General features: G+C 47.7%; 1 protein-coding gene across 3 annotated transcripts in view; it reads left to right on the top strand.

Moving 5' to 3' along the window:
- Positions 1 to 23256, top strand: part of LOC138489360 (zinc finger protein 420-like) — a 107959-nt gene that overhangs the window by 69433 nt on the left and 15270 nt on the right. Inside the window, exon 2 of one of the 3 annotated variants that reach the window (XM_069617078.1) lies at positions 18118 to 18192. The exons of the other annotated variants lie outside the window; for them this stretch is intronic. Within the exon in view, the coding sequence (XP_069473179.1) occupies positions 18118 to 18192 (75 nt within the window). The remainder of the gene's footprint in view (positions 1 to 18117; positions 18193 to 23256) is intronic. 3 annotated transcript variants of the gene reach the window in all.

Below are 23256 nucleotides of genomic sequence, written 5' to 3'. Positions count from 1 at the left end.
TATGAATCTACAGATTACGTATCTGCCATGGGCAATTGTATAAAGCACACCGGCCACCCTGTGCTCGCTGGTGCTGCCCGATAGCAGCTGCTCACAGGATTGTGCTTGTGTACCGCAAGATAAGTCTCACGATTGTTGACCCCACACAGCCCTCCCGCATCCCGGTGAAGTGCAGATGGGCTTGACTTTGGCGCGACTTCGGCACGATGTGCCCTCGCCCGCTGCGATTGTCTGCTGCACGGCCAAGCCAAAGGCTGCCTAAGTAGGCACATGTCAGCCTAGCCTCACCCACTACTCAAAGGAGAGCAAAGACAGACCGCAAAGCGTGTTTTGTCTGGGGTTGGGGGAAGGCAGGAGACAAGGAAGCCAGGCAACTTCCAATCCAGACAATGGTCTACATGGAACCAAAAGTAAAAATAAAGTATAAAACAAAATAACTGAGCAATTAAAATAATGAACTTAAAATAATGGCCTCCAGTCACCGCCCGCTCATTGAAACAACCTGAAAGGAAATAAACAAGTAAAGCAAATATAACAGGGTTAAAAGCAATATGGCAGAGGTGAACGGTGGGCCGTGTTTGAAAGATTGGTTGGAGTGTCCTTCATACCTCAAACTGGCCTTTATGGGGGATGTCCTTTTTGTTCTGTCACTGCGCGGCTTGATGGGTTCAATTGGAGGGATCATGGATCCCCTTGAGTTTATGCATGGGTCATGCTTTAGGTGGTAGGCACTTCTCGAATTGACACGTGGCTGCGCTAAGTGGGCCTTTGTGCTTTGTCATACTAGGTTTCGGGAGGTTAAGAATGGAGGCTGGCAGGCACGTTACTGGCCCTTTCAACATTTCAGCATTTCAGCCTGGGTCCAACTCGACACTTGATTAGTTTTGGATCTTAGTCTTACTATCATGACCCCCGTCCTTTCCACGTCTCCCTATTAGATCCACCTGTATTCATGCATTCATGCTTTCGGTTGGTCTGGCTGCTGCCTTCCTAACACCTGATATATTCTGGCCTGTCTTTCCCAGACTCCCCTGCCATGGGTCTTAGTTCACTATTCTGGGCTTTTTTTCCCAGGCTCCTGAGGCATAGTTTTATGTTAGACTTTCTGGATGGTCATTCCCAGACTCCCAAGACATAGGTTTTATGTTCACTGTTCTGGGCTACCTGCTCTTTGACCCAGACTCCTGAACCACAGTCTTCAAGTCACTGTGCTGGAATATTTGTCCCAGACTCCTGGCACAGACATGTACAGTTGTTTGTCTCATTGCATCCAAAAATGAGAGGAAGCTATGGTTCCAAGGTCCTGGAGGCTGTGGTTCCAGGATCCTGGAGGCTATGGTTCCAAGGTCCTGGAGGCTGTGGTTCCGAGGTCCTGGAGGCTATGGTTCCGAGGTCCTGGAGGCTATGGTTCCGAGATCCTGGAGGCTATGGTTCCAAGATCCTGTATTCCATCCTGGGCTATTTTTCACGTCCTTTTAGTGCCATTTTTACCAGTGGTTGCTATGCTGAAATTGGCCCAGAACTATTTTTATGTCTTTTCTAGATTTAACCTGCCTCCTTTGTACTGGTGGAGGACAGTCAGGTTTTTTTTATCTTGCAACTCCTCATCTTGTTGCTCGAATTGACTTTCCTGATGTTCTGGTCTGCTTAATTCATTACTATCCTATTGGTGATTCTTCTTTTCTTCTTCTTCGGTTGTATTCTGCTGCTTACTGGTTATTTCAAGTATTGTACCAATGCATTTATCTTGTAAAGCGCCTTGGCGAAGGCACTGTAGAAATAAAATCTTAAAAAGCGGCACTATGTTAACACATTTTGTATTATCTCTAACACGTTTGCATCTTTACACACATGAAAAACGGTATCTTCTTTTCCACATTTTGCCTTTGACCACAAATGTCTCTAGTTTCTAAATGATGAAATCTTAATTTTATCAAAAATCTTTTTCTTTTATTCTGAAAAAAATTGTATATATATGCTCGATAAGTGGTATATTCACCATGGCCCTCATTACAACACCAGCGCTAAACCATGACGCTATTAGCACCATGGTTGGTGTGCCGGTGTTGTAATGAGTCCGCCATGGTGAAATGGGGAAATACCGCCCCATTCCAAGGTTGGCGGGGCGGTATTTCCCCATTTCACCATGGCCCTTCCCCATTCCCATTTTTGCCCCATAGGGCTCAATGGGAATGCGGAAGGCGGCAATTACGGTACCGCAAATTGCGGTACCGTAATTGCCTGCGAGGTCCCTTTGCGGGTCCCTACTTTAACAGCTGGTCCGGACCAGCCGTTCAGGTCCGGTCCCGCAAAGGGACCTCGTAGTAAGGCAGTAAGTGGTTAACGGCGCCGCAGCCTTTTACCACTTAGCGCCTGGGTCGTAATGAGGCCCCATGACTACATATTCTTTGGCAAACAATTTTGTGTTTGCAAATCTTTATAATTCTTTAGCCAGTCCCATATTATCTCTTTATAATTCAAATATTTAAATGTTGATTAAAATTGGAAGAAGCTGTAACTACATCGAAAAAAGCCACTTTTTTACCCTTAAAGATAGTTCAATATCTCACTTATCCGCTCCTGTCTCCTCCTAGATAATATTTAATGAATTATCCATGGCTGCATGATTTTAATAGATAAAATCACTTGTCTAATACGCACCATGGTAGATCCCAGCAGGTCTTTCCCAGACTTGGGCTTCTCAGAATTCCCAGCAGGTCTCTCTGAGACCTTGGCCTTCTTCAGGATGGGGTCTGGCATGGATTCACATGCTCATGAATGTTTCCTGTCCTCAGGCTGAGAATCTCCCATAAAAGAAAAAAACTGTTTCACTTTCACTTACAAATTGTATTTCTCCAGCATTGGATCTTTCATAGATTCAGATGCTTGGATATTCACCGACAACTGGGAATCCTCGGTGATAAAAATAATTCTTACATTTTTTTTATATACATCCATTATCCCATAGAGAATGCATGTAAATAAACCATTGTGGCCTATGAGCCATTCCATTGTGTAGTCCCTCCACCTCACTTTGGTCCTTTATGGCCCCAACCAATAAGGTGGCAGGGCTTAAGCTCCGCCCCAGTCGGCCATCTCCAGATTTTTCACCGCAGTCTATCAGACAGTTAGGAATCCTACAGCTCTCTGAGCTTTTGAATTTGTTTTACCTTTTGTGAGTAGTACATATTTTTGTAATATACTCTACTGGTTTCCCCTCCTTAGGGGCCTTTTAGTCTGGCTTTTGGGCTCTGGAAAACGTTTTTTTTTGGCACTTTTTCATCGAGTGAAACTTCAATCAGCCAAGAAGCCTTTGGCTGTTTCCGGACTGCACGAGGTGCAGGAAGAAACCGGTCTATATGAAGGATCCACATGACCACTGTATTTACTGTGTATATCGACATGACATCAACAAATGTGACATTTGCAGGACTTTTTTCCACCAAAACCCTGCAAGACAGGCACAGGAGACTTCTGTTACACCGAGAGGCCAAAGGTCTGTCCTTTGACGAGGAGTCTGCCAAGACATCTCCTGTATCGTCTACTAAGCCATCTGAGAGACAGACTTCTAAAAGACGGGCCTCTTCAGTGGAAAGGAGTTCATCTCCCTCTCATAAGGCTAAAAGAAAGTTGGAAGCCACTTCTTTTATGCCTTCCTTGGACTCAGGACACCACAGGGCACGTCATCCTGAAGAAATAACCACCTCCAAAGGTAAGGAGGTGTTTTTAAAAAAAAAACAGGGGGGCGGGGTGCAGTTGTCCATGGAGAAGCAGTCCATGAGCGGCAGCAAGGTCAGGGACTCATCGACAACCAAGCCATCGACGAAGCCACCATCGACTACGATAGCACTCAAAGCCTCATCGTCCACGACCAAATCCTCGTTGTCGTAGTCATCATCCACGAAGCAGTCGTTGATGAAGGAAGCCCATCACTCATCCACGAAGCTCTCGTCCACGAAGCTCTCGTCGACGGATCAACCATCTTCAAAGTCTTCGTCCACGAAACTGCCGTCGGTGAAACCAGCGTCGACGAAGCAATCATCCACGAAATCATCATCGACTACTCCGAAAAATTCTGTGCCATCTGAAGAAGTAGAATCCACAACGCCATTCACTGACATCATGGATAAACCATCCAATGTGAGCAGTCTCCGCAAGTATTTGGGGGCAACATCTCCAATTTCAGATATGCCTGAGCCAGTTGGAGCACAATTTTCCCCTTTAAAGGAGATGACAGAACAGATGTCATTCTTCAAGAGGAGTTCTCAGACACAAATTCTTGGTGAGCAGCCCTTCCTCATTCTTAAGTAAAACAGCCAGCCATGGCAACCGGATGCAGAGGATAGGGCTGATCCTTATGACAAGGGGCTCATGTTAGGAATCCACCTACCACTAAGCTTCGTTCACGCACACAGGGTTTAAAGGGCTCTGCTAAGTTACTGGATACCTCGCAATATATCAGGAAACATACTCTTTTCTCACCAGGTTCTCACGTAAATGCCAAACGCCTCGTTCTGCATAAGAACCTGCGCCGTTTTACACACAGTACTAACGTACACTACAATTCCCAGAAGGCTCAAAATATGGGACGCTACGGGCGTTCCTGGCGGTTGGCCTGGAAACTATGGCGCCCGTGATGTTTTCGTCATCACGTTTGAATTCCTGTCATGTGACTTGGTCTTATTTAGTTCCCGTTTGCCTTGGATTCAGCGCTTCTGATTAACGCGGAAGTGCGCCTTGTTTCCTGTTTTGAATACTGTTTGGAATTCTGCTGCCTCGACCCTTGATTTCGTGTTCCGGATTGCCCCTGCCTTATCCTCGTCTGTCTTGTTGCTCTGGATATTTCGGATTCTCTGGCTCTCGACCTTGGAACGTCTTCCTGGACTGCCTGGCTACTTCCTTGTCTGCTTCGTGTCCTGCTCGTTTTGTGCAGTGCTCTCTGTGCTTCCCACGGATCAAGTGTGCCGGACCTGTTTAACCTGCTCTTCTCTACGACCTTTCAAGCTAATCGCCTGTATCCCAGTGTTACTCAGCCCTTTACCGCCTTCCCCAGACATACACCTTGGACTAGAGACTTCTTTTGGGTGTATTGCCTTTGCGTCCTCGTTTCGTCGGGTTCCCTATCTGAACTAGTGACTCTACGAAGGCGTCCTCGTTTCGTCGGGCACAGTTGGGCTGTGGCTACCTGGGTACGGCTTCCTTGGATATATCTCTCTTGCTGACTTCTTGGAGTTCCATGGTAAGGTACATCATACACTACATACATTGCTCACCCAAAAGTGTAGGACTTTCTCCTCTCATCCTTTTTTGTCTTTGATTATTTTGTCACAGAATTTTGGAGGATAGGTTTCCTTGTACTTCTTACCGGCTCCTGTGTTCTTACCTTATAAGGTTGGTTCTAATACTTAGTATACTACTACTACTGTTGCATTGCATTGTTCTGATAACTAACCGGGGTTTTTTCTATAGGTTACCAGAACTGGCTGACATCCCTTGCTGTTTAAACCCTCGGGGCGTCCTCTGGTTTTCCTCTGGAATTTCGTGGATTTCCATCTTTCAAAGAATGTCTCAGTCTGTCCGATATTTGGCGGCCAGTCAGTGACATTGTTGGGAAGAATTCTCCGGCTACACTACGTGGTCAAGCATTTGCCAAGGAGTTCTGACAGCTCATTGCATCGATGCAACGGATCATCGAGGAATTTAACAGATGCCAAGAGCAAAAGAATAACAGGCCGATTCATGGAATCAACGTGCGCCGAAAAAACGGCGCACGCGTGCGAAAACGTGCGATTCGCAGAGAAACAGCGAAAATCGCAGTGCAAGTGCGATTATCGCACAGAAAACATCGCACATCAATTCATGGAAGTCTGTGCACGCGCGAAAAGTGGGATGTGCTTAGAAAGTGCGCGGCGCACGCTGGCGCACGCTGGCGCACAGGTCATCGAACGCCGTGCGATAAGGCCACAGCGAATTCGCACATAGCGCGGCGCACATAACAAAAGTAGGCGTCACACGCAGAATGGGGAACAACTCGTGAAAATGTGGGCGTCACGGGGGAAGTACAGGAGGCAAGTGCGCAGAACGCCCACACGCTCGCCTACAACACGTATTCATGGAATCGAATCGGGAAAAACAGCGCACGTCCAAAGACGCGCACAGGCCCATACATGTCCGCCACACGAAAGCAGGCGGTAGTGTCCCTGCGCAGAAAAAAATGTGCGCCAAAGTCCTACACGCGCGAGAAGGCCCACACGCGATCGGGCCTGGGGGAGCGTGTGCGTGTATTACAGGGGTGCGCGTGAAGTTCCACACGCGATTGGCCTGGGCGCGTGTATTTCAGGGGTGCGCAAGAAGTTTCTCACACGCGATTGGCCTGTGCGCGTGTATTTCAGGGGTGCGCACGAAGTTTTACACGCGACCCCCGGGCAGAGGGGGCACCAGCTTCACTGCCACCGAAGTTGGTGTCCTGGTGGAGCAAGTCCTGGGGCAGTATGATGCCCTCTTCGGATCGTCCCGCGCCAACAAGGAAGGACGGGCGAGGATCTGGGCCGACTGTGTGGTTGCCATCAACGCGGAGGGGGTGGCAACCCGCACCATCCAGAAGGTCAAGAAGCGCTGGGAGGTCTTGAGGTCCAGGACCCTCATAAAGGCCCGGCGCCTCATGGAAAGGGTCTGGGGCCGCATGAGTTCCATCCAGATGAGGGTCCTGGAACGCCAACCCTCCACGCCCAGGTCCTTGAGAGGAAGACCCGTCTGGAGTTGAGCGGTAAGTGGCCAAGCATTGCTGTGTGAGACAGGGCATGTTGCAGCGTGCTGGTTGTCTGATACTTGCCTGTATGTGTGACATAGGCCATGTACGCATGTGTGTGTGTGCAGGGACATCATGGTCATGCATGTGAGACCAGTAATGTGTGAAGCACACGGTTGGTGTATGTGTTTAAATGCAACATGGGGAGCCCTATGCGGAATGGACACATGAGAGCATGCCAGTCTCTGTTCCTGGACATGGGTGTGGGTGAGGGATGGGTGCTGATGCCATGTACATGTATGCTGTCGATGTCTGTGTTTCTGACCTGCGTGTCTGCGACTTGTGGATGCCATGGATGCATGACACATGTCTGTGACAATGTTCAGATTCACTGATGCAGCCTAGTTATCCTTGCATCCACTGTGTCTGGGGTGTACGAGTCCAGATGGATGAAAGTACGTTGAAGTGTGTGCATGTGATAGGCATGACCCATGATGCATGTGAGTCCAAAAACAACATTGTATGCTTCAAGAGTCCCTTGGGCATGTTTGCTTATGTCCATAGCATGTGCCATGCCTGTTACTGCATGTGTTTTGCCTGCACTGACCCATGTGTTGTGGAGGGACATGATGGAAGTGATCTTTGACAGTGCCACTCATCTGCTGTTGCTTCCTGTCTAGGGGACCATTGTACAGTACCCTGATGCTTGTGTTCAATGTCTCCCTCTACACAGCGCAAAGTGAAGAAGAGGGCGGAGACGGCGCTGTGGAGCTAAGCGGCGGGGGATGCCCCCACGGCTGCAGCGGCGGAAGACGGTGTGGAGCCATCCAGGTTGGTGGTTTCCACAGAGGAGGAGGAGGCCGCTACTGAGCCGCACATGGGGCCTGGTGGGGGCATCCCTGCTGGTGCAAGTGGTGCAGTCCAGGGGCAGGAGGCAGCACAGGTCGCCGTGGAGGTGCCTGTGCATGTCACTGTCCCTGACACTGGGACTGCACCAGCAGGGATGCCCCATCCCAGGCCCGTCCGCAGGTAGGGGGGATGTCCATGTCATCTGACTCCCCTCCACCTGCGGACGAGGGGACCCCTGGCCGTATGGAGAAGGTTCTGATTGGTGTCGCGTTGCGCACGGCTGTCATTCGTGATGAGGTGCGTGCTTCCCGGGGGGAGCACGCACGTCATCACGAAGAGCACCGTGCCAACGTGGCCCAGTTGGGAGCGGTCATGGTCGGGGGTCTCGTACATGTGTCGGGCACTCTGGCGACCCTCTCCTCCTCTGTGGAGGCTATGCGCCAGTCGTACTCCATGCCATCTTCCGGCCCAGATGCCACCAGGGCCCCCTGTGGACCTGCCCCGACCAATGCAGCCACCTCGGTGGGGATTCCATCCCTGCCACAGTCGGGAGTCGGAGGTCCAGCAGGGGTGGACACACCAGCAACTGGACCCCAGCAGATGGAGGATGTGACGGCATCATCGGGCAGGGCACGTGCACGACGGCGTCGGTGGTTTCCATCAGCCTGGATGCCGTCATGCTGGCACAGGCAGTTGCGTCGGAGGCAGCGGCAGGCTCGACGTGGGAGGCATCATGGCTCGGGCCATCAACATCAGGGGTGCAGGCATCGGCCGGAGGGCAGGAGAACCCTGGAATGGGAGTGGCTTCCGTGTGGGAGCGGTTGGGCCAGCAGATAGGTGCGGAGCGGCAGCAGGCAGAGGAGGAACGGCTCACAATGGTCAGGGCGGAGAACTCCATGCGGAGGGCGCTGAGGCGGGCTGAGTGCCTCGAGGGTCTTCACAGGGAGTTGGAGCTGGACACTGCATTATCCCTGCGGGACCTCGGGGCCAGGGAACATGCCCGCCTCCAAGCCATTGAACAGGAGTTCGATGATGCCCTGGCCCATGACAACAACCAGTGAGCCGTCGGACTAGCCCGCTGCCCTTGTAAATAGTTATGTAGTTAGTGTAGGTTTCCTTTGCTTTTTTATTTATTTTGGACCTTTTGGACAATGGGCCACATTTTTGTATATAGTTTTATTTTATTAGGTAGTATTTTTATGTCGGTTTCATTTCTTCAGTTGGGATCATGGACCCTGGTTTGTTCATCTGTATATAGTTGACTGTTGGATTTTTTTTATATTTTTCTTGGATTTACCCATGGAGTAATGTTTTTCGGTTTTGTTTTTACCTTGGATTTACTTTCTTGAACTGTGACTTTGGACACCTTTCCTTTCGATTATGATTTGTCGTTTTTCATTATTTTACGGACATGCTGCTTTTGGTTTTTGATTCCCATTATAATTTGTTTATTTTTAATTCCATTTATGCTGTTTTTAATACATTTATTTCATCAAACTTCAATGTGTAGTATCATCTCATTGGTATCATGCATATCATGATATGGGTTTTGAGATTCACTGACACCCATTGGGTGTATGTGAGGGCCATGTGTTCATTTCCAGACTTGCTATTGGGGTTCTATCATGTCATTGCCATATCTAAGTGGGTGGATGCAATACTTGAGTGGGTGTTTTGCATTTGGAGGCTGACCATAAGGGCCAGGGATCTGGATTGTGATGACATGTTGGCTGGGGGACATGTGTGGGGGCCTGCTGGCAGGTGCCCCACAGTGCTGTGGGTTGGGGGTGGTGGGGAACATGAGTTGGACATGGGTGGGGGCCTGCTGGCAGGTGCCCCACAGTGCTGGGGGGTGGGGGTGGTGGGGAACATGAGTTGGACATGGGTGGGGGCCTGCTGGCAGGTGCCCCGCAATTCTGGGGGTGGGGGTGCAAGGGGACATGAGTTGGTGATCATTAGTGCCTTTGCTGGGGGGCATGCCCATGTTGGGTGGGCTGCCTGCGGGACACAACCAGGGATGCAGGGTAGTCCCCTGTGGTGTGGGCTGCCTGCAGGGGCCGTGGAGGGTGTACAGGGAACACCTGGGAGGACCCACACTGGCAAATCGCATGTAGGACTCCCCGGCACCCCTGAAATACACGTACCCTGCTGAAATCTCGTGTGAAACTTCGCGCGCACCCCTGAAATACCCGCACGCAGCCCAATCGCGTGTGAAACTTCCCGCGCACCTCTGAAATACACGCACACGCTCCCCCAGGCCAGATCGCGTGTGGAACTTCCCGCGCACCTCTGATATACACGCACACGCTCCCCCAGGCCAGATCGCGTGTGGAACTTCTCACGCACCTCTGAAATACATGCACACGCTCCCCCAGGCCAGATCGCGTGTAAAACTTTGCGCGCACCCCTGAAATACCTGCACGCAGCCCAATCGCGTGTGAAACTTCCCGCGCAACTCTGAAATACACGCGCCCAGGCCAATCGCGTGTGGAACTTCACGCGCACCTCGGAAATACACGCACCCAGGGCAATCGCGTGTGGAACTTCTCGCGCACCTCTGAAATACACGCGCCCAGGCCAATCGCGTGTGGAACTTCTCGCGCACCCCTGAAATACACGCGCCCAGGCCAATCGCGTGTGGAACTTCTCGCGCACCTCGGAAATACACGCGCCCAGGCCAATCGCGTGTGAAACTTCTCGCGCACCTCTGAAATACACGCGCCCAGGCCAATCGCGTGTGGAACTTCTCGCGCACCCCTGAAATACACGCGCCCAGGCCAATCGCGTGTGGAACTTCTCGCGCACCTCGGAAATACACGCGCCCAGGGCAATCGCATTTGGAACTTCTCGCGCACCCCTGAAAAAAACGCGCCCAGGCCAATCGCGTGTGGAACTTCTCGCGCACCCCTGAAATACACGCGCCCAGGCCAATCACGTGTGGAACTTCTCGCGCACCTCGGAAATACACGCGCCCAGGCCAATTGCGTGTGGAACTTCTCGCGCACCTCTGAAATTCACGCGCCCAGGCCAATCGCGTGTGGAACTTCTTGCGCACCCCTGAAATACACGCGCCCAGGCCAATCGCGTGTGGTACTTCTCGCGCACCTCAGAAATACATGCGCCCAGGCCAATCGCGTGTGGAACTTCTCGCGCACCTCTGAAATACACGTGCCCAGGCCAATCGCGTGTGGAACTTCTCGCGCACCCCTGAAATACACGCGCCCAGGCCAATCGCGTGTGGAACTTCTCGCGCACCTCTGAAATACACACGCCCAGGCCAATCGCGTGTGGAACTTCTCGCGCACCCCTGGAATACACGCGCCTAGGCCAATCGCGTGTGGAACTTCTCGCGCACCTCGGAAATACACGCGCCCAGGCCAATCGCGTCTGGAACTTCTCGCGCACCCCTGAAATACACGCACACGCTCCCCCAGGCCAGATCGCGTGTGTAACTTCTCGCGCACGCGTGTTCCCAAACCCCGTAATATGCGTTCCCCGCTTTTGCCAGTCCGGTAAACTGGTACAGTGTTGGCGCAGCCCTTTGCGTTGGTTTTGCGATCTTGATGGCTTTTCCTTGCGCGAGGGCGTTCTTGGGGGCGTAACTGGCGCTGCTGCAGGGTCGCTGCGCCACTCTGCGCCACGTCTGCTTTTGGAGGCGAGAATCCATGAATACGCTGTGCGCGGGAATTGATTTTATCGCACGCGGCTGGCGCAGACATTCGCACGGGCACGCTGTGCGCCAGCCGCGTGCAACACTTTTGAGAGGAATTACATGAATCGGCCTGTAAGTCTTCTGTACCGAAGGAACCAAGAACCCCGCTAAGGAATGCTTTACCTCGACACAGCACGCCCAGACACTCCCCTTCCAGGAGTAGACCACAGAAAAGAGCACGATCACCTGAGCCTCCACAGAGATCCATGAGCAGAACACTCAGTGCTTCACTGACAAGAGTGCCCTCTCCAGTATCACCGCATAGACCTTGATCGCCAATTCGAGATCCAACTACGGTACCGTCATCTGTGTCGGTATCCGATTGGCAAGAGGACCCGTTCAGGGATTTTTCGGATCCTCAGTAAGGGGAGATTACACAGGATTCTGATGCTCCCAGTGAATGGAATGATTATATCGTCGAGAAACCCAGGAAGAAGGACTCCCCAGGTGATGCGTCCCCTACGGATGATTTGGTATAATTTCATACTATAATTGGTAAAGCTGCGGACTTGTTCAATATACAAGTTTCGTCGCAGGAGAAGAAGTTGGTGCTTTATGAGCACAGAGACAAGTGCAGAAGAACGGTTACCACCATTCCTCTTCTCGACACCATTTGGGAGGCTGGCACGAAGATACTGGCCACACCTTTATCCACACCTGCGTTCGTGTCAAGACCTGAAAAGAAGTACAAGGCACCAGACTCTGCACGCTTTGCTTAAGAGGTCATGCTAAACCGGTCATCACAGTAGCAGCCAGAAAGAAGTTAGCCAACCCATCATCACCACTGTCAGCACCACCAGACAAGGAAGGTCGTAAGCTGGAAGCCATGGGAAGAAAGGTGTCTTCCTCAGCATCTCTCACGATTAGAGCGGGCAACGCAATAGCCATGACAGCCAGGTTTGATCGCAAACTTTGGCTTTGCATGTCCAAGCTGACGAAAAATCTGCCAGCAGACTTACAGGAAGAAGCCAGGTCCATCATTGCGGATGGAGAAGCTACTTCAGACCACATGATCGACGCTGCTGTCGATGTATCTCAGTCAGGTTTCAGACAGATGGCCCACGGCACGGTGCTAAGGAGACAAGCATGGATGAAGGCCACAAATTTCCAGCCTGAGGTGCAGGCACACATTTTGGACATGCCCTTCAACGGACAAGATTTATTTGGCAAAATAGTAGATGACCACCTAGAAGGAATTAAAACGGACACGGACACAGCCCGAGCCATTAGTTCCTTGAAGGATAAATATAAAGACTGCAGATCAGTGATGTCATCAATGACATTAGTGATTTCATCTTTGATGTCCTGGGTGTTAATCTTAGCAGTGCACGGTGGTGGCGCGAGTTATGGTTGCTTAGCTTACCAAAACTGGCAAATTTCAGGGGGTTTTCGGTTTTACTTGGAACCATAACGTCCCTTTAACAATGTTTTTTTTCACTGAATTTCATAGGTTTTTAGTAGCGCAACTTAACCATAACCTCTCTCTATCAAAGTTTTTTTTACTGAATATACATATACATAGTGTGAATTTGATAGATGTTTACTAGGATTCCTTTACTTTATATACATGTAACATAGAATATGCTGAACCCCCTGCTAGTGATTTTTGATGTCCGCAGACTGTGCGTATGTCCGCGAACGGACGCGCGCAACATCAACACTACCCAAAGACTCAGGGGGTATCTTGGATTGTTCTATCATGCCATATAAACACTGAACAAGTTCAAAAAGCACCACATGACACATTATATGTAATAATAAATGAGTGGAACCTAAATATGTAACACATCAACTGCCATTTAAATAGCATATGTACTAAAATGGAATATACCAAAACAAAAAAGATATGCCTCCAACATAATTACCTCATAGAAACTGTGTAGCAAGAAGCAACAGCAGACCTACACAACAGTAACAACAAAACTTACCAGAAACTAGTAAGTAAACTTATTTTTTCTTATATATTTCTAAACTTTCTGTATTAGGTACACTAAAAGTAATATATATTTTTTTACACAGAAATGTCCAGTATTTTGAATGGCTTGAAGAACATTTCCCACATGATGAAATGAGTGAAGACAGTGATACTAATGGTAGACACTTCTCTATATAAGCCAATTAATAGTCATTACTTTATGTGTACTTAACACAAAGGGCCTCATTACCACTTTGGCGGTAGCCATGCCGCTATTGGCGGCATGGCTGCTGCCAAAATCAGGTCCGGGTTCCCTGAATGGGGAATGGGGAATTACCAGGCCATTCCGAGTTCGGAGGGCCCAGTAATTCCTCCCTCCAGCAACCCAGGCCTGGACCTTCCCCATTCCCATTGAGCCCCATAGGGCTCATTGGGAATGGGAGAGGGAGCAAACAACGGGCCGATTACGAGCGGCCCGTTGTTTGCTCCCTCCTCCCCTCGCGGGACCCGGTAAGGATGCCTAGTTTGACCAGGCGTTCCTTACCGGGCCCCGCTAGGGGAGCTTGCAATGAGGCGGAACGGGTTTTACGGGTCTGCCTCCGTTAGCGGTGCCCGTTAACCCGTTCCGCCTCATTTGTAATGAGGCCCATTTTCTTTTTTTAACAGACCATACAAACAGTGAAAAGAATATAGCAAAAGAGACATTAGAAAATGCTCTGCAGCGCATGGAACAAAAAATGGATATGCTAATGGAAAATGTCAATCTTTTAAAACATTTTGTGGAGGACCACATAAAAGAAAAAATTAAATATCATTGTCCCACATGTACCTGTTCCCCTTCTCCATGTCCCAGTCAACTATCCCCAAACCCTCCCCACCAAGAAAAACTTTATGGTGAGACTTCCATCCCTTCATCACCTCCATCCATCCTCACCAAACCCCGAATTCCCCTGTATTTGTGTCAGTTTCTGCTTGCCCCTCTTTCATAAATTGTATATTTGTATATAATAAAAAAAAATATTATGGACCTCATTACAACCCTTGTACTCCCGTAATGAAGGGTACCGGTACTGGACCGGCACCCTTCATTACGGGAGCGCTGATTACGAGGTTCCCTTTGCGGGACCCGGAACAAACGTCTGGTAAAACCAGACATCATTTCCGGGTCCTGTGAGGGGAAGAGGGATGTAATAACGGGCCATTTGTAATGTGCCCGTTATTACCTCCCTACCCATTCCCATTGTGCCCTATGGGTGCTCAAATGGGAATGGGGAATGGTTCCTTCAAGGAGTCCAATGTTGGAAAGACCCGGTTATTCCTCATTGAAGGAACCCGGTAATGGAGCCCGGTTTGGCTGCCTCCAAACTCGTAATGAGGCCCCATGTGTGTTTTAAATCAGTCCTCTGTGTCTTTTCTTTTTTTTAAAGGCAGTTAAGGTGTCCGCGGACAGCGCGGGTGTCCGGAATGTCCGCAATTAACCAAAATGGAGGTGTCCTAAGAACACTATACATGTCCGTAATGTCCGCAATCAAAATGGAACTGTTCTTAGAACACACTCGATATCCGGAATGTCCGTAATTAACCAAAATTGAGGTGTCCTAAGAACACTATACCTGTTCGTACTGTTCGTAATTAAAATGGGACTGTCTGCACTGTCTGTAGATACAGAGTGACAAATTGTGAAGGCAGCTTAGTGAAACGTACCAAACAAAGCTTAATTAACCATATCAAATTGTCATTAAAAACTCCAGCATAAAGAACTATAGTACATGTCCCTGCTACAACTTTTTAAACCATGGAGAAAAGAAGAAGAGTTACAAGATATCTATGACTCCTATGAAGACGCTTTCAAAGCAAATGAAAGCACTATAACAGATGTAAACTTTACACAGTACAAAACAATGTTGCACAATGAACAGCAACACCAAGAAGAACTCCAGGCCCAACTAGATAAAGACACTCCCGAAAGTAGTCAACCTTCTGTAACAGGAAGCCAAGAACCACTGGCACAGCCACTAATAGCAAATGAGGCAGAATTAGCTATGACAGAAGTAGAAAACACCATGTCTCACTATGAAGGAGATACAGAAGACTTCACTGTACTGAAATCAAAACTGAACAATGAGCAGCATAGCATTTTCCAAGAAGTAACAAAATAAATTGAACATAGTGTACAACATGAAAATAAAAAGTGTACCTGCCAAAACTACAAACCTATACTGCTATACGTCGGTGGTCAGGCTGGTTCAGGAAAAACATTCTTAATCAATATCATCAGCAAGTTCCTTCAACAATTGACAAACAACAAACTGTCAGCTGTTGTAACTGCCACCACAGGTTTAGCTGCCTACAACATAGGCAGTGTCACTTTACACCGATTACTACTCCTTCCGGTAGAACACCAAAACAAATTAGATTATTTCAAACTTTCTACAGAAGTTGCAGTGGAACTACGCAGAGTTTTTAAACCAATGAAAATGCTACTAATAGATGAAGTGAGCAAGGTCTCCAACCTAATGTTGGCTTTGATTCACCTCAGATTACAAGAAGTACTACACCTTAGGGCACAAACTCTGCCGTAAAACTGTTGGCAGTATAGGAAATGTCAACCTTTGGCAACATTTCCAATACAGAGAATTAACAGAAAACATGCGCTAGTCTGCAGACCTCACATACGCCAACATTTTAAAAAGTATTAGAGTTGGTGTACTATCTCAAGAAGCACAATCAATATTAAAAACCTGGCACATCCATGCACTTTATGGCCATAACTCATGTGCTACTGATGTCATGGAAAAATGAGCACCCAAAAATGTCAATTGTATGTCCTTGATGCCAACTTTTGCAAACTGTTCAAAATTCAATGAAACAATGTTGAAAAAAGAAATGCAACCAAGAATTCAAATATTCTCCACAGACAAACTGGACGTACATGGTATGACACTACCCATGTGTCAACAAACCACAACAAGACTAAATACCTTAGAAAACTCAATCTCCAACACAGCTAGTTTGGAGAAAATATTAAAATTATCTTTAAACTGTAGAATAATGCTTAAACATAACCTTGACGTGGAGCAAGGACTAGTTAATGGAGCACTTGGTACAGTTGTTGGCTTTCAAACATACCCCCGTGTCAACAACATTCAGTTTGTCAATATTCTCTTTGACAAACTATCAGAAGTTAAAAGGATAGGACGCTCAACAGCCCGATTCCTTCTTTTCAGAGACATGTATGTACGCAGAGAACAATTTTCTCTAACTCTAGCATACGCAGTCAACATTCACAAATCACAAGGTCTTACCCTAGATAAAGCATTGATAGATATTGGGAGCACAGTCTTTAAAGAAGGCATGAGCTATGTAGCACTATTACACTTACGTACACTTGACGGTCTATTTCTAATCAACGTTGATGCAAGTAAAGTAAATGCTGATATTCCTTGCATTCTAGAATGCAATAGACAAAACGTTGTAAAAGAAAACTACTTCAAACAGAAACGAAACAGGATTTCACTGCAAATCCTCCAAAGAGAGCAAAAGAAGCTAATACTTCATCAATTACCACAACCAAAGAAGAATCTACTACTCAAAGTAACTCGGGTACTTCTTCAAAGAAGCAACACACACTCCAAAGAAATGACTTGGATACAGAACTATCAGGTCCATTCAAATTTTCAAATATAACTGGTGTAAATTGCTACGCAAATGTAGCAATAAATATTCTATTCCAATTGCCCCCAATTATTGACAACATTTACTTACACAATACAGACCAATTTTGTTTGCCAAATGTTAGTCCTTCATAGAAATGCAACCAACAATCCTGACAAGACCTACAGTGTTCATGGAATAAGACAAGAATTGGACTGCTGTGCTGGAATGGTCAAATTCACTATAAACTCACAACAAGATCCACAAGAAAACAAAAATATACCTATAAATGAAATCTTTCAGATTTCATACATGCACTCTCTGCAACCATGTGGCACAGGAACAAATCCCTAATGAACGCTTCGTGTATGTATCAATACCTAACTGTGAATCCATTCCATTTCAGCAACTTGTACAAATTGTAAACCATGGCAGATTATGTATTTTGTGCAATTCTGATAATCGCTCCACCTTACAAATACAAACACATAGTAAATGCGTAATACTAATGCTTTTACGTTACAATGCAGATGGTACCAAAAACAACTGTAAGGTGACTGGATTCACACATGGTCAAGTATCACTTGGTAAGAAAACCTTCACAACAATAGGTATAATCTACTACACAGGATCCACAACCAAGGCAGTTCACTACACTGCATATATAAAAAAGAATTGTGGATTGTTCGGATGTAATGAAAGTACAATTACTCTAAAGCAGAGATTACCAGAAAATCTTATAAACGCTTATTTAATATTCTTAAAACCAAAATGTAATTACTAATCTTTGCATAAACATTAACAAAACTTCAATTAGAAAACTATAAACAGTTAGAATACGCCAACAGGTATCTAACTGCCCCAAAAATCTGCAACAACCCAACAAATAGATGAATAACTTGAAAGTATAAATAAAAAACTATAACCAGTTAGAATACGCCAACATGTATCTTAACTGCCCCAAAAATCTGCAACAACCCAACAGATGGAACATTAGCCAGAAACAACAAATAAACACTGAAAACAAGGGAAGAAGATTTTTTTTTAAATCCAGCATGGATTTTATTTCCACAGACCCAATGATTTAATAAACAAACACAGAAACTGAGCAAATTGCACAGTACACTGGTTTGTAAACTACTAAATATGAGGGTCGAAATAATGCAGAAATGTCTATTATGGAATGCAATAACTCATTATGAACTACCTACACTAACATGATCCTTTCTTTTATCACAGAAATTGAAGAAGAATATTTGCTCCAGTTACCCAAGTCATGAAGAAAATATATCCAATCACCAAAAAAATCAAACCGTAAGTATATAATAATTCAACTCACAAATACTGCTCCATAACACAACCATTGAAGCAAACATCTAACCATACACCACAATCCAAAATGTTTACTTCCATGGATATGTTATACTGCAGTGCTTGTTACCAAACTCTACAATATTAATTGCATGACTTAGCCAAAACTTCACATACAAACTATACAAATCAAACAGTATACAAACTTTAGATTTGTGGATATTTGATGGATGTTTGATTCTATGGGTGTGTTATGCTGCGGTGGTTGTGTCCAGGGCCTAGAGTCTTGGGTGCCTGGCTGAAGGCCGCAGGCCCGCATTTAACCCATCTCTTACTCCCCCACCCTCCCCAAGCACTCTTACAAACCAACACACTCCCCAAAGTTGTATTTTTTCCCCTGTTCGTCGCTGTGCTGTCCGCGGATCCAAGATGGCGGGCGCATCAAAACAGTGCGACGCACCTCATGCTTTACCCCAGCCAATCAGCGAATACGTCATATGTCCGCAGACATGACGCAAGGCAATTAGCCAATTGGTGTCCTGTCCGCGGAGCGAACAGGGAAATGTGTCGGCGGAGCGGACATAGATCTACTAATTTTTTTTAGACCTACTTTTTGGTTGTTTTGAAATAAACTACTGGACAGGTTTACACCAAATTTTCAAAAGCACACCTTCGGGACCAAGCCCTTCTCCTGCCGCAAATTTGGTGCAAATCCGTCCAGCGGTTTGAGCTGTAGGCGTGAGCAAAGTTTTTTCCCCATTCACTCTATGGGAAAAAAATAAATTTTGGGACCCCCCCTTATAACTTTGTCCCCCCTGCACCAAACCTTACTAAACTTTGGAAAAATATTCAGAGTGGGCCATATACTTATTTTTGCTAAGTTTGCTAAGTATTCGTCCAGGGAGAGCCAAGTTATAAGCCACCCAAAAATTGCTCTTCCTATGGGATTAGCAACTTAACCATAACTACACGGCCACTACCGTGGGCCGTGTAATGTGCATTATGGTGGCATGCTTTAACTGCTTGGTATTCTATTCAAGCATCTGAATCTATGAAAGATACAATGCTGGAGAAGTCTTAGTTACTTTCCTGTAACTGTATTTCTCCAGCATTGGTAGCTTTCATAGTTTCACATGCACCCACCCGCCTCCCTGGCAGACTTCTCCTGCTCCTACGCTCAGCACCCATCATACTGTAGTTCCTATGGTTCAAAATCTGAAGATGGCTGACTGGGGCAGCTTAAGCCCTGCCACCTCATTGGTTGGGGCCATAAAGGGCCAAAGTGAGGTGGAGGGACTACACAATGGAATGGCTCATAGGCCCCAATGGGTTATTTACATGCCTTCTCTATGGGATAATGGATGTATATTAAACATTTTAATAATTATTTTTATCACTGAGTATTCCCAGTCTGATGACGGGGAATATTCAAGCATCTGAATCTATGAAAGATATCAATGCTGGAGAAATACATTTACAGGTAAGTAACTAAGACTTCTCCTTTAAACCAATCACTGTCCGCTATGTCATACTGCCCCCATCCATTGACAGCCCTCTCCCTAAGCCCCTCCTCTGGTAGCCATCTTCAGACCTTTACCGCACACTTAAGTATTGGGAGTCCTTGAGTTTGCTCTGTGGGCTACTTCTACGTTTATTTGTGTTTTCAATGGAAAACAGTTCTATTTTTGTTCCAAAAGAGCCTGTGTTCTCTTTTTTCCATCTGCCAACACCGGGGATCCGTTGTTGGTGAATATCAGCGCACCTGAAGGGCGAAGATTGTTAACGTTTCCAGGAGGCCATTGGGCCTACCTTGCACCCTCCGGCTGTGACGGGGGAGAAGGAGGGAAGGTCCCTCTTGAAGCCCTGCACCAAGTGCGGGCTACGGCACATGTTTGTGGAAGACCAGCACCCACTATGCCTATACTGCATGCACCTGGACCGTAAGGACGCAGAGTATGATATATATCTGGGGTTCTCCAAGAAGACAGGCACAGTAGACCGGCGGCATGGCTTAACGCTAAGGCCTTTGCCTCGTGCACCGAGGAGGGTCATGCCACACCGAGGACCGGCCGGTCCGAGGATCGGTCTTCTAAGTCCTTTGAGGGCACCTCATCTGTGGGCACCCAAGACAAAGCCAAGAACCGCAAGTCCAAATCCACTGGGGTCGCTGCAGGAGCGGGTCCCTAGGTGGATATGGCCCGATCAACGTCACCCTCCACCTCCATTGCCAACCGGCAATCGAGCTCCTCCTCAAAGAGGAAATCATCAACCCTTGCGAAACTGAGAGACCGCGGACTGAGGAGAAGAAGGCTGAACTGCCCAAGCAGGCCCAATTGAAGCAGGTTAAGACTTTGGCGACGATAGAGTCGGTGGCAGCTGCTCTGATGGCTGAGGGAGCTGACCCTGTGAAGGTAGCCCCCGCAGCATAGAATGTTTCCTTGCCCCTAGGCACTACACTTCGCAGTTACTTTGGCAAAGTCTGCTGGCACACCAGTAAGGGGGGGGGACTGGCTCAGGCCCTGGTTCATGCCCCACAGGGGGGGAAAAAAGTGGGGGTGAGGAGTCCCCGAAACAGCCCTCCCAGGCCGTGGCACAAGCCATGGAGGTCTCATCCAAAGACGGCGAGGACCAGTAGTCCTTGCACATGGTCCACAAGGATGTGAAAGAGGAGGACGACAGAGGCAACAGTGACAACGGTGCGGTGCCTAGTTTTCTGATCCCGCCAGCTTGGCCGAGGGATGTGTCTCTGGACATTCTGTCGAGCCTTCACACCTTGGTGTCGGAGATCCTTAAGAGGATGTTAGCGGGCCCGGTTCCTGTGGTCCCCCAAGCCTCCGCTCAGCCTCCAACTAAGAAGAGGAAGCATCATCAGACGCCCCCATTTCGGCTTCCACATCTGCGTCGTGCCCTATCTCCCCCAGCAGACCCAGAAACGGAGACTGACACGGACAACGACGATATCTTCATCACAGCGGGCAACGAGTCTCCACCTTTGGATGCTCCACCTAGGGCATACCCACCAGATGAAGTGGGGTTGTTCCATTCCATGATCACCAGAGCCTCCAAGCTTTTTCATCTTGTGCTCAAAGAAACCAGGAAGGAGGGTGTCTTGTACCAGAGGCGCAAGTCCATGAAGAAGACTATCATGGCGGTGCCCCTTCTGGACAACGCTTGGGATGAGTGCCTGGCCCTCATGAACGCTTGCACGGCTCCAGCCAAATGGGATAGGCTGGAGAAGAAGTATCAGGCGCCGGACTCTGCACCCAAGTGCCCGAGGTCACAACCATTGCCAGATTCAGTGGTGGCAGCGGCCGCAAGGAAATAGTCAGCTAACCCATCCTCATTGTATTCGGGCCCTCCGGACAGCAAGGGGAAGAAGCTGGGCGCCATGGGACGGGAGATTAATTTACACTGCATCATCCACGATCAAGGTGGCCAACGCACCAGCGATCCTAGCCAGGTATGACAGGGAGCTGTGGTACAAGCTGGGCCCTATTCTGGAGTTCCTCCCGGATGATAAGAGTATGGAGGCAATCGCTCTTTTCCAAGAGGGGGAAGCTGTGTCTGTTCAGCCTAACAATGTATAGGAAACTGCAGTTACACAAAATTATGGTCACAGTGATAATGACATATTATACAAGCAAAACCACTTGCGGACAATGTATTTATTTAAAGGGAATTCATTTTGCAGCAATTAATTAGGATAATATACATACATGTGTTAATTTTTGCAAATAAAAACAAACTCAAGGCCTGATTTACTGAGCGTTTTCCAATGGGATTGCTGCATTATAAAATGTTTCTGTGAATCAGGCCCTGTATGTTTTAAAGACGTGTGTCAATCAGAAAGCATACATTTTGATCATATTATGTATTTCGCTCTAACCTACTTCACTAAAGACGTTTTAGCTCAACACTTAAAACTGACAATACCAAACACAAATTTAAATAAAAATGTCACAAACCTTCACATTCAGCGATTGGACATCACTGACACAGGGTTCCGGCAGATGGGGAACAGTGTCTGCCTTCGTCGAAAAGGCTGGATGAAGGCCACAAATTACCAGCAGGAAGTCTAGGCGAAGGTGTTCGAAATGACCTTCGACGGAGAGAACTTGTTTGGGAAGGTCATTGATGAGTCTCTCCAGGCCATCAAGTTGGATACAAAGATGGCCCATTCCTTGGGCACTCTCCAGCAGCAGCGCTCTTCTTTTCACTCCTCCAGGGGGAAAGACGAGCAGGTCTTCCTCTCCTCTTCGTACTGTCAGCCTTCCAGATCCACGACCCAGGAAGCCTACAGAGGCTGTTCATAGGCGTATGGTAGCGGAGGACAGTGTAGCCGTCACCCAAATAGCATAGCATAGCATACAGCATATTTATTGGCTCAAACATTTTCCCCACATAGCAGGTCTCATTACATGCCTAAACCTGCTCTACCGCTGTAAACCAGCCATATGTCTAGCCACCGTATTGTTATATGTGCCTTGCTCCACAGCATTAACCCTTCCGAATCCTAGTCAAGGACTTTTTCACTAGCATTTACAGCATTATGTATCTACCAGCTATATACACAATCCTACTAAGGATAATCCTCCACTTACTCCACCTTACCAGCCTTACTGGCCTCCCTCACTCACCATAATGTCCACCAAAGGACTACCCAACACTCTGACACCTCCGCATAATATCGCGCTAAACCAATCGATCGTGACCAACCCCTGCCACCCTACCACCAGAAATCTTACTCTCTAAGATTTACGAACTACTCACCCGCTCCCTGAGGGAACCTAACTCCAGAACTACCAAACTCCCCACGCCTACCTTGAGACATACTAAGATTCCTGACCACGCTCGCATGAACAACCCACATACAACTCCCCCTAATCACTCCCCAATCCACCCCCCACCACCACAGCCCCCAAGGCCACCACACTACACATCAGAGGTGCCCTTATTAATGCCCACTCTATTGTAGCCCATGCCACAGAGATAGCAGAACTCATCCTCTCTGAAAAACTGGACTTCCTAGCCATTACGGAATCCTGGCTCCACACAGCCGCAGGCCCC

The sequence above is a fragment of the Ambystoma mexicanum genome, chromosome 9, assembly GCF_040938575.1.
Source record: "Ambystoma mexicanum isolate Mex_15411 chromosome 9, UKY_AmexF1_1, whole genome shotgun sequence".
NCBI lineage: Eukaryota > Metazoa > Chordata > Amphibia > Caudata > Ambystomatidae > Ambystoma > Ambystoma mexicanum.
The sequence above is the reverse complement of the archived record's forward strand: the minus strand, read 5'-3'. Positions and strand labels throughout refer to the sequence as shown.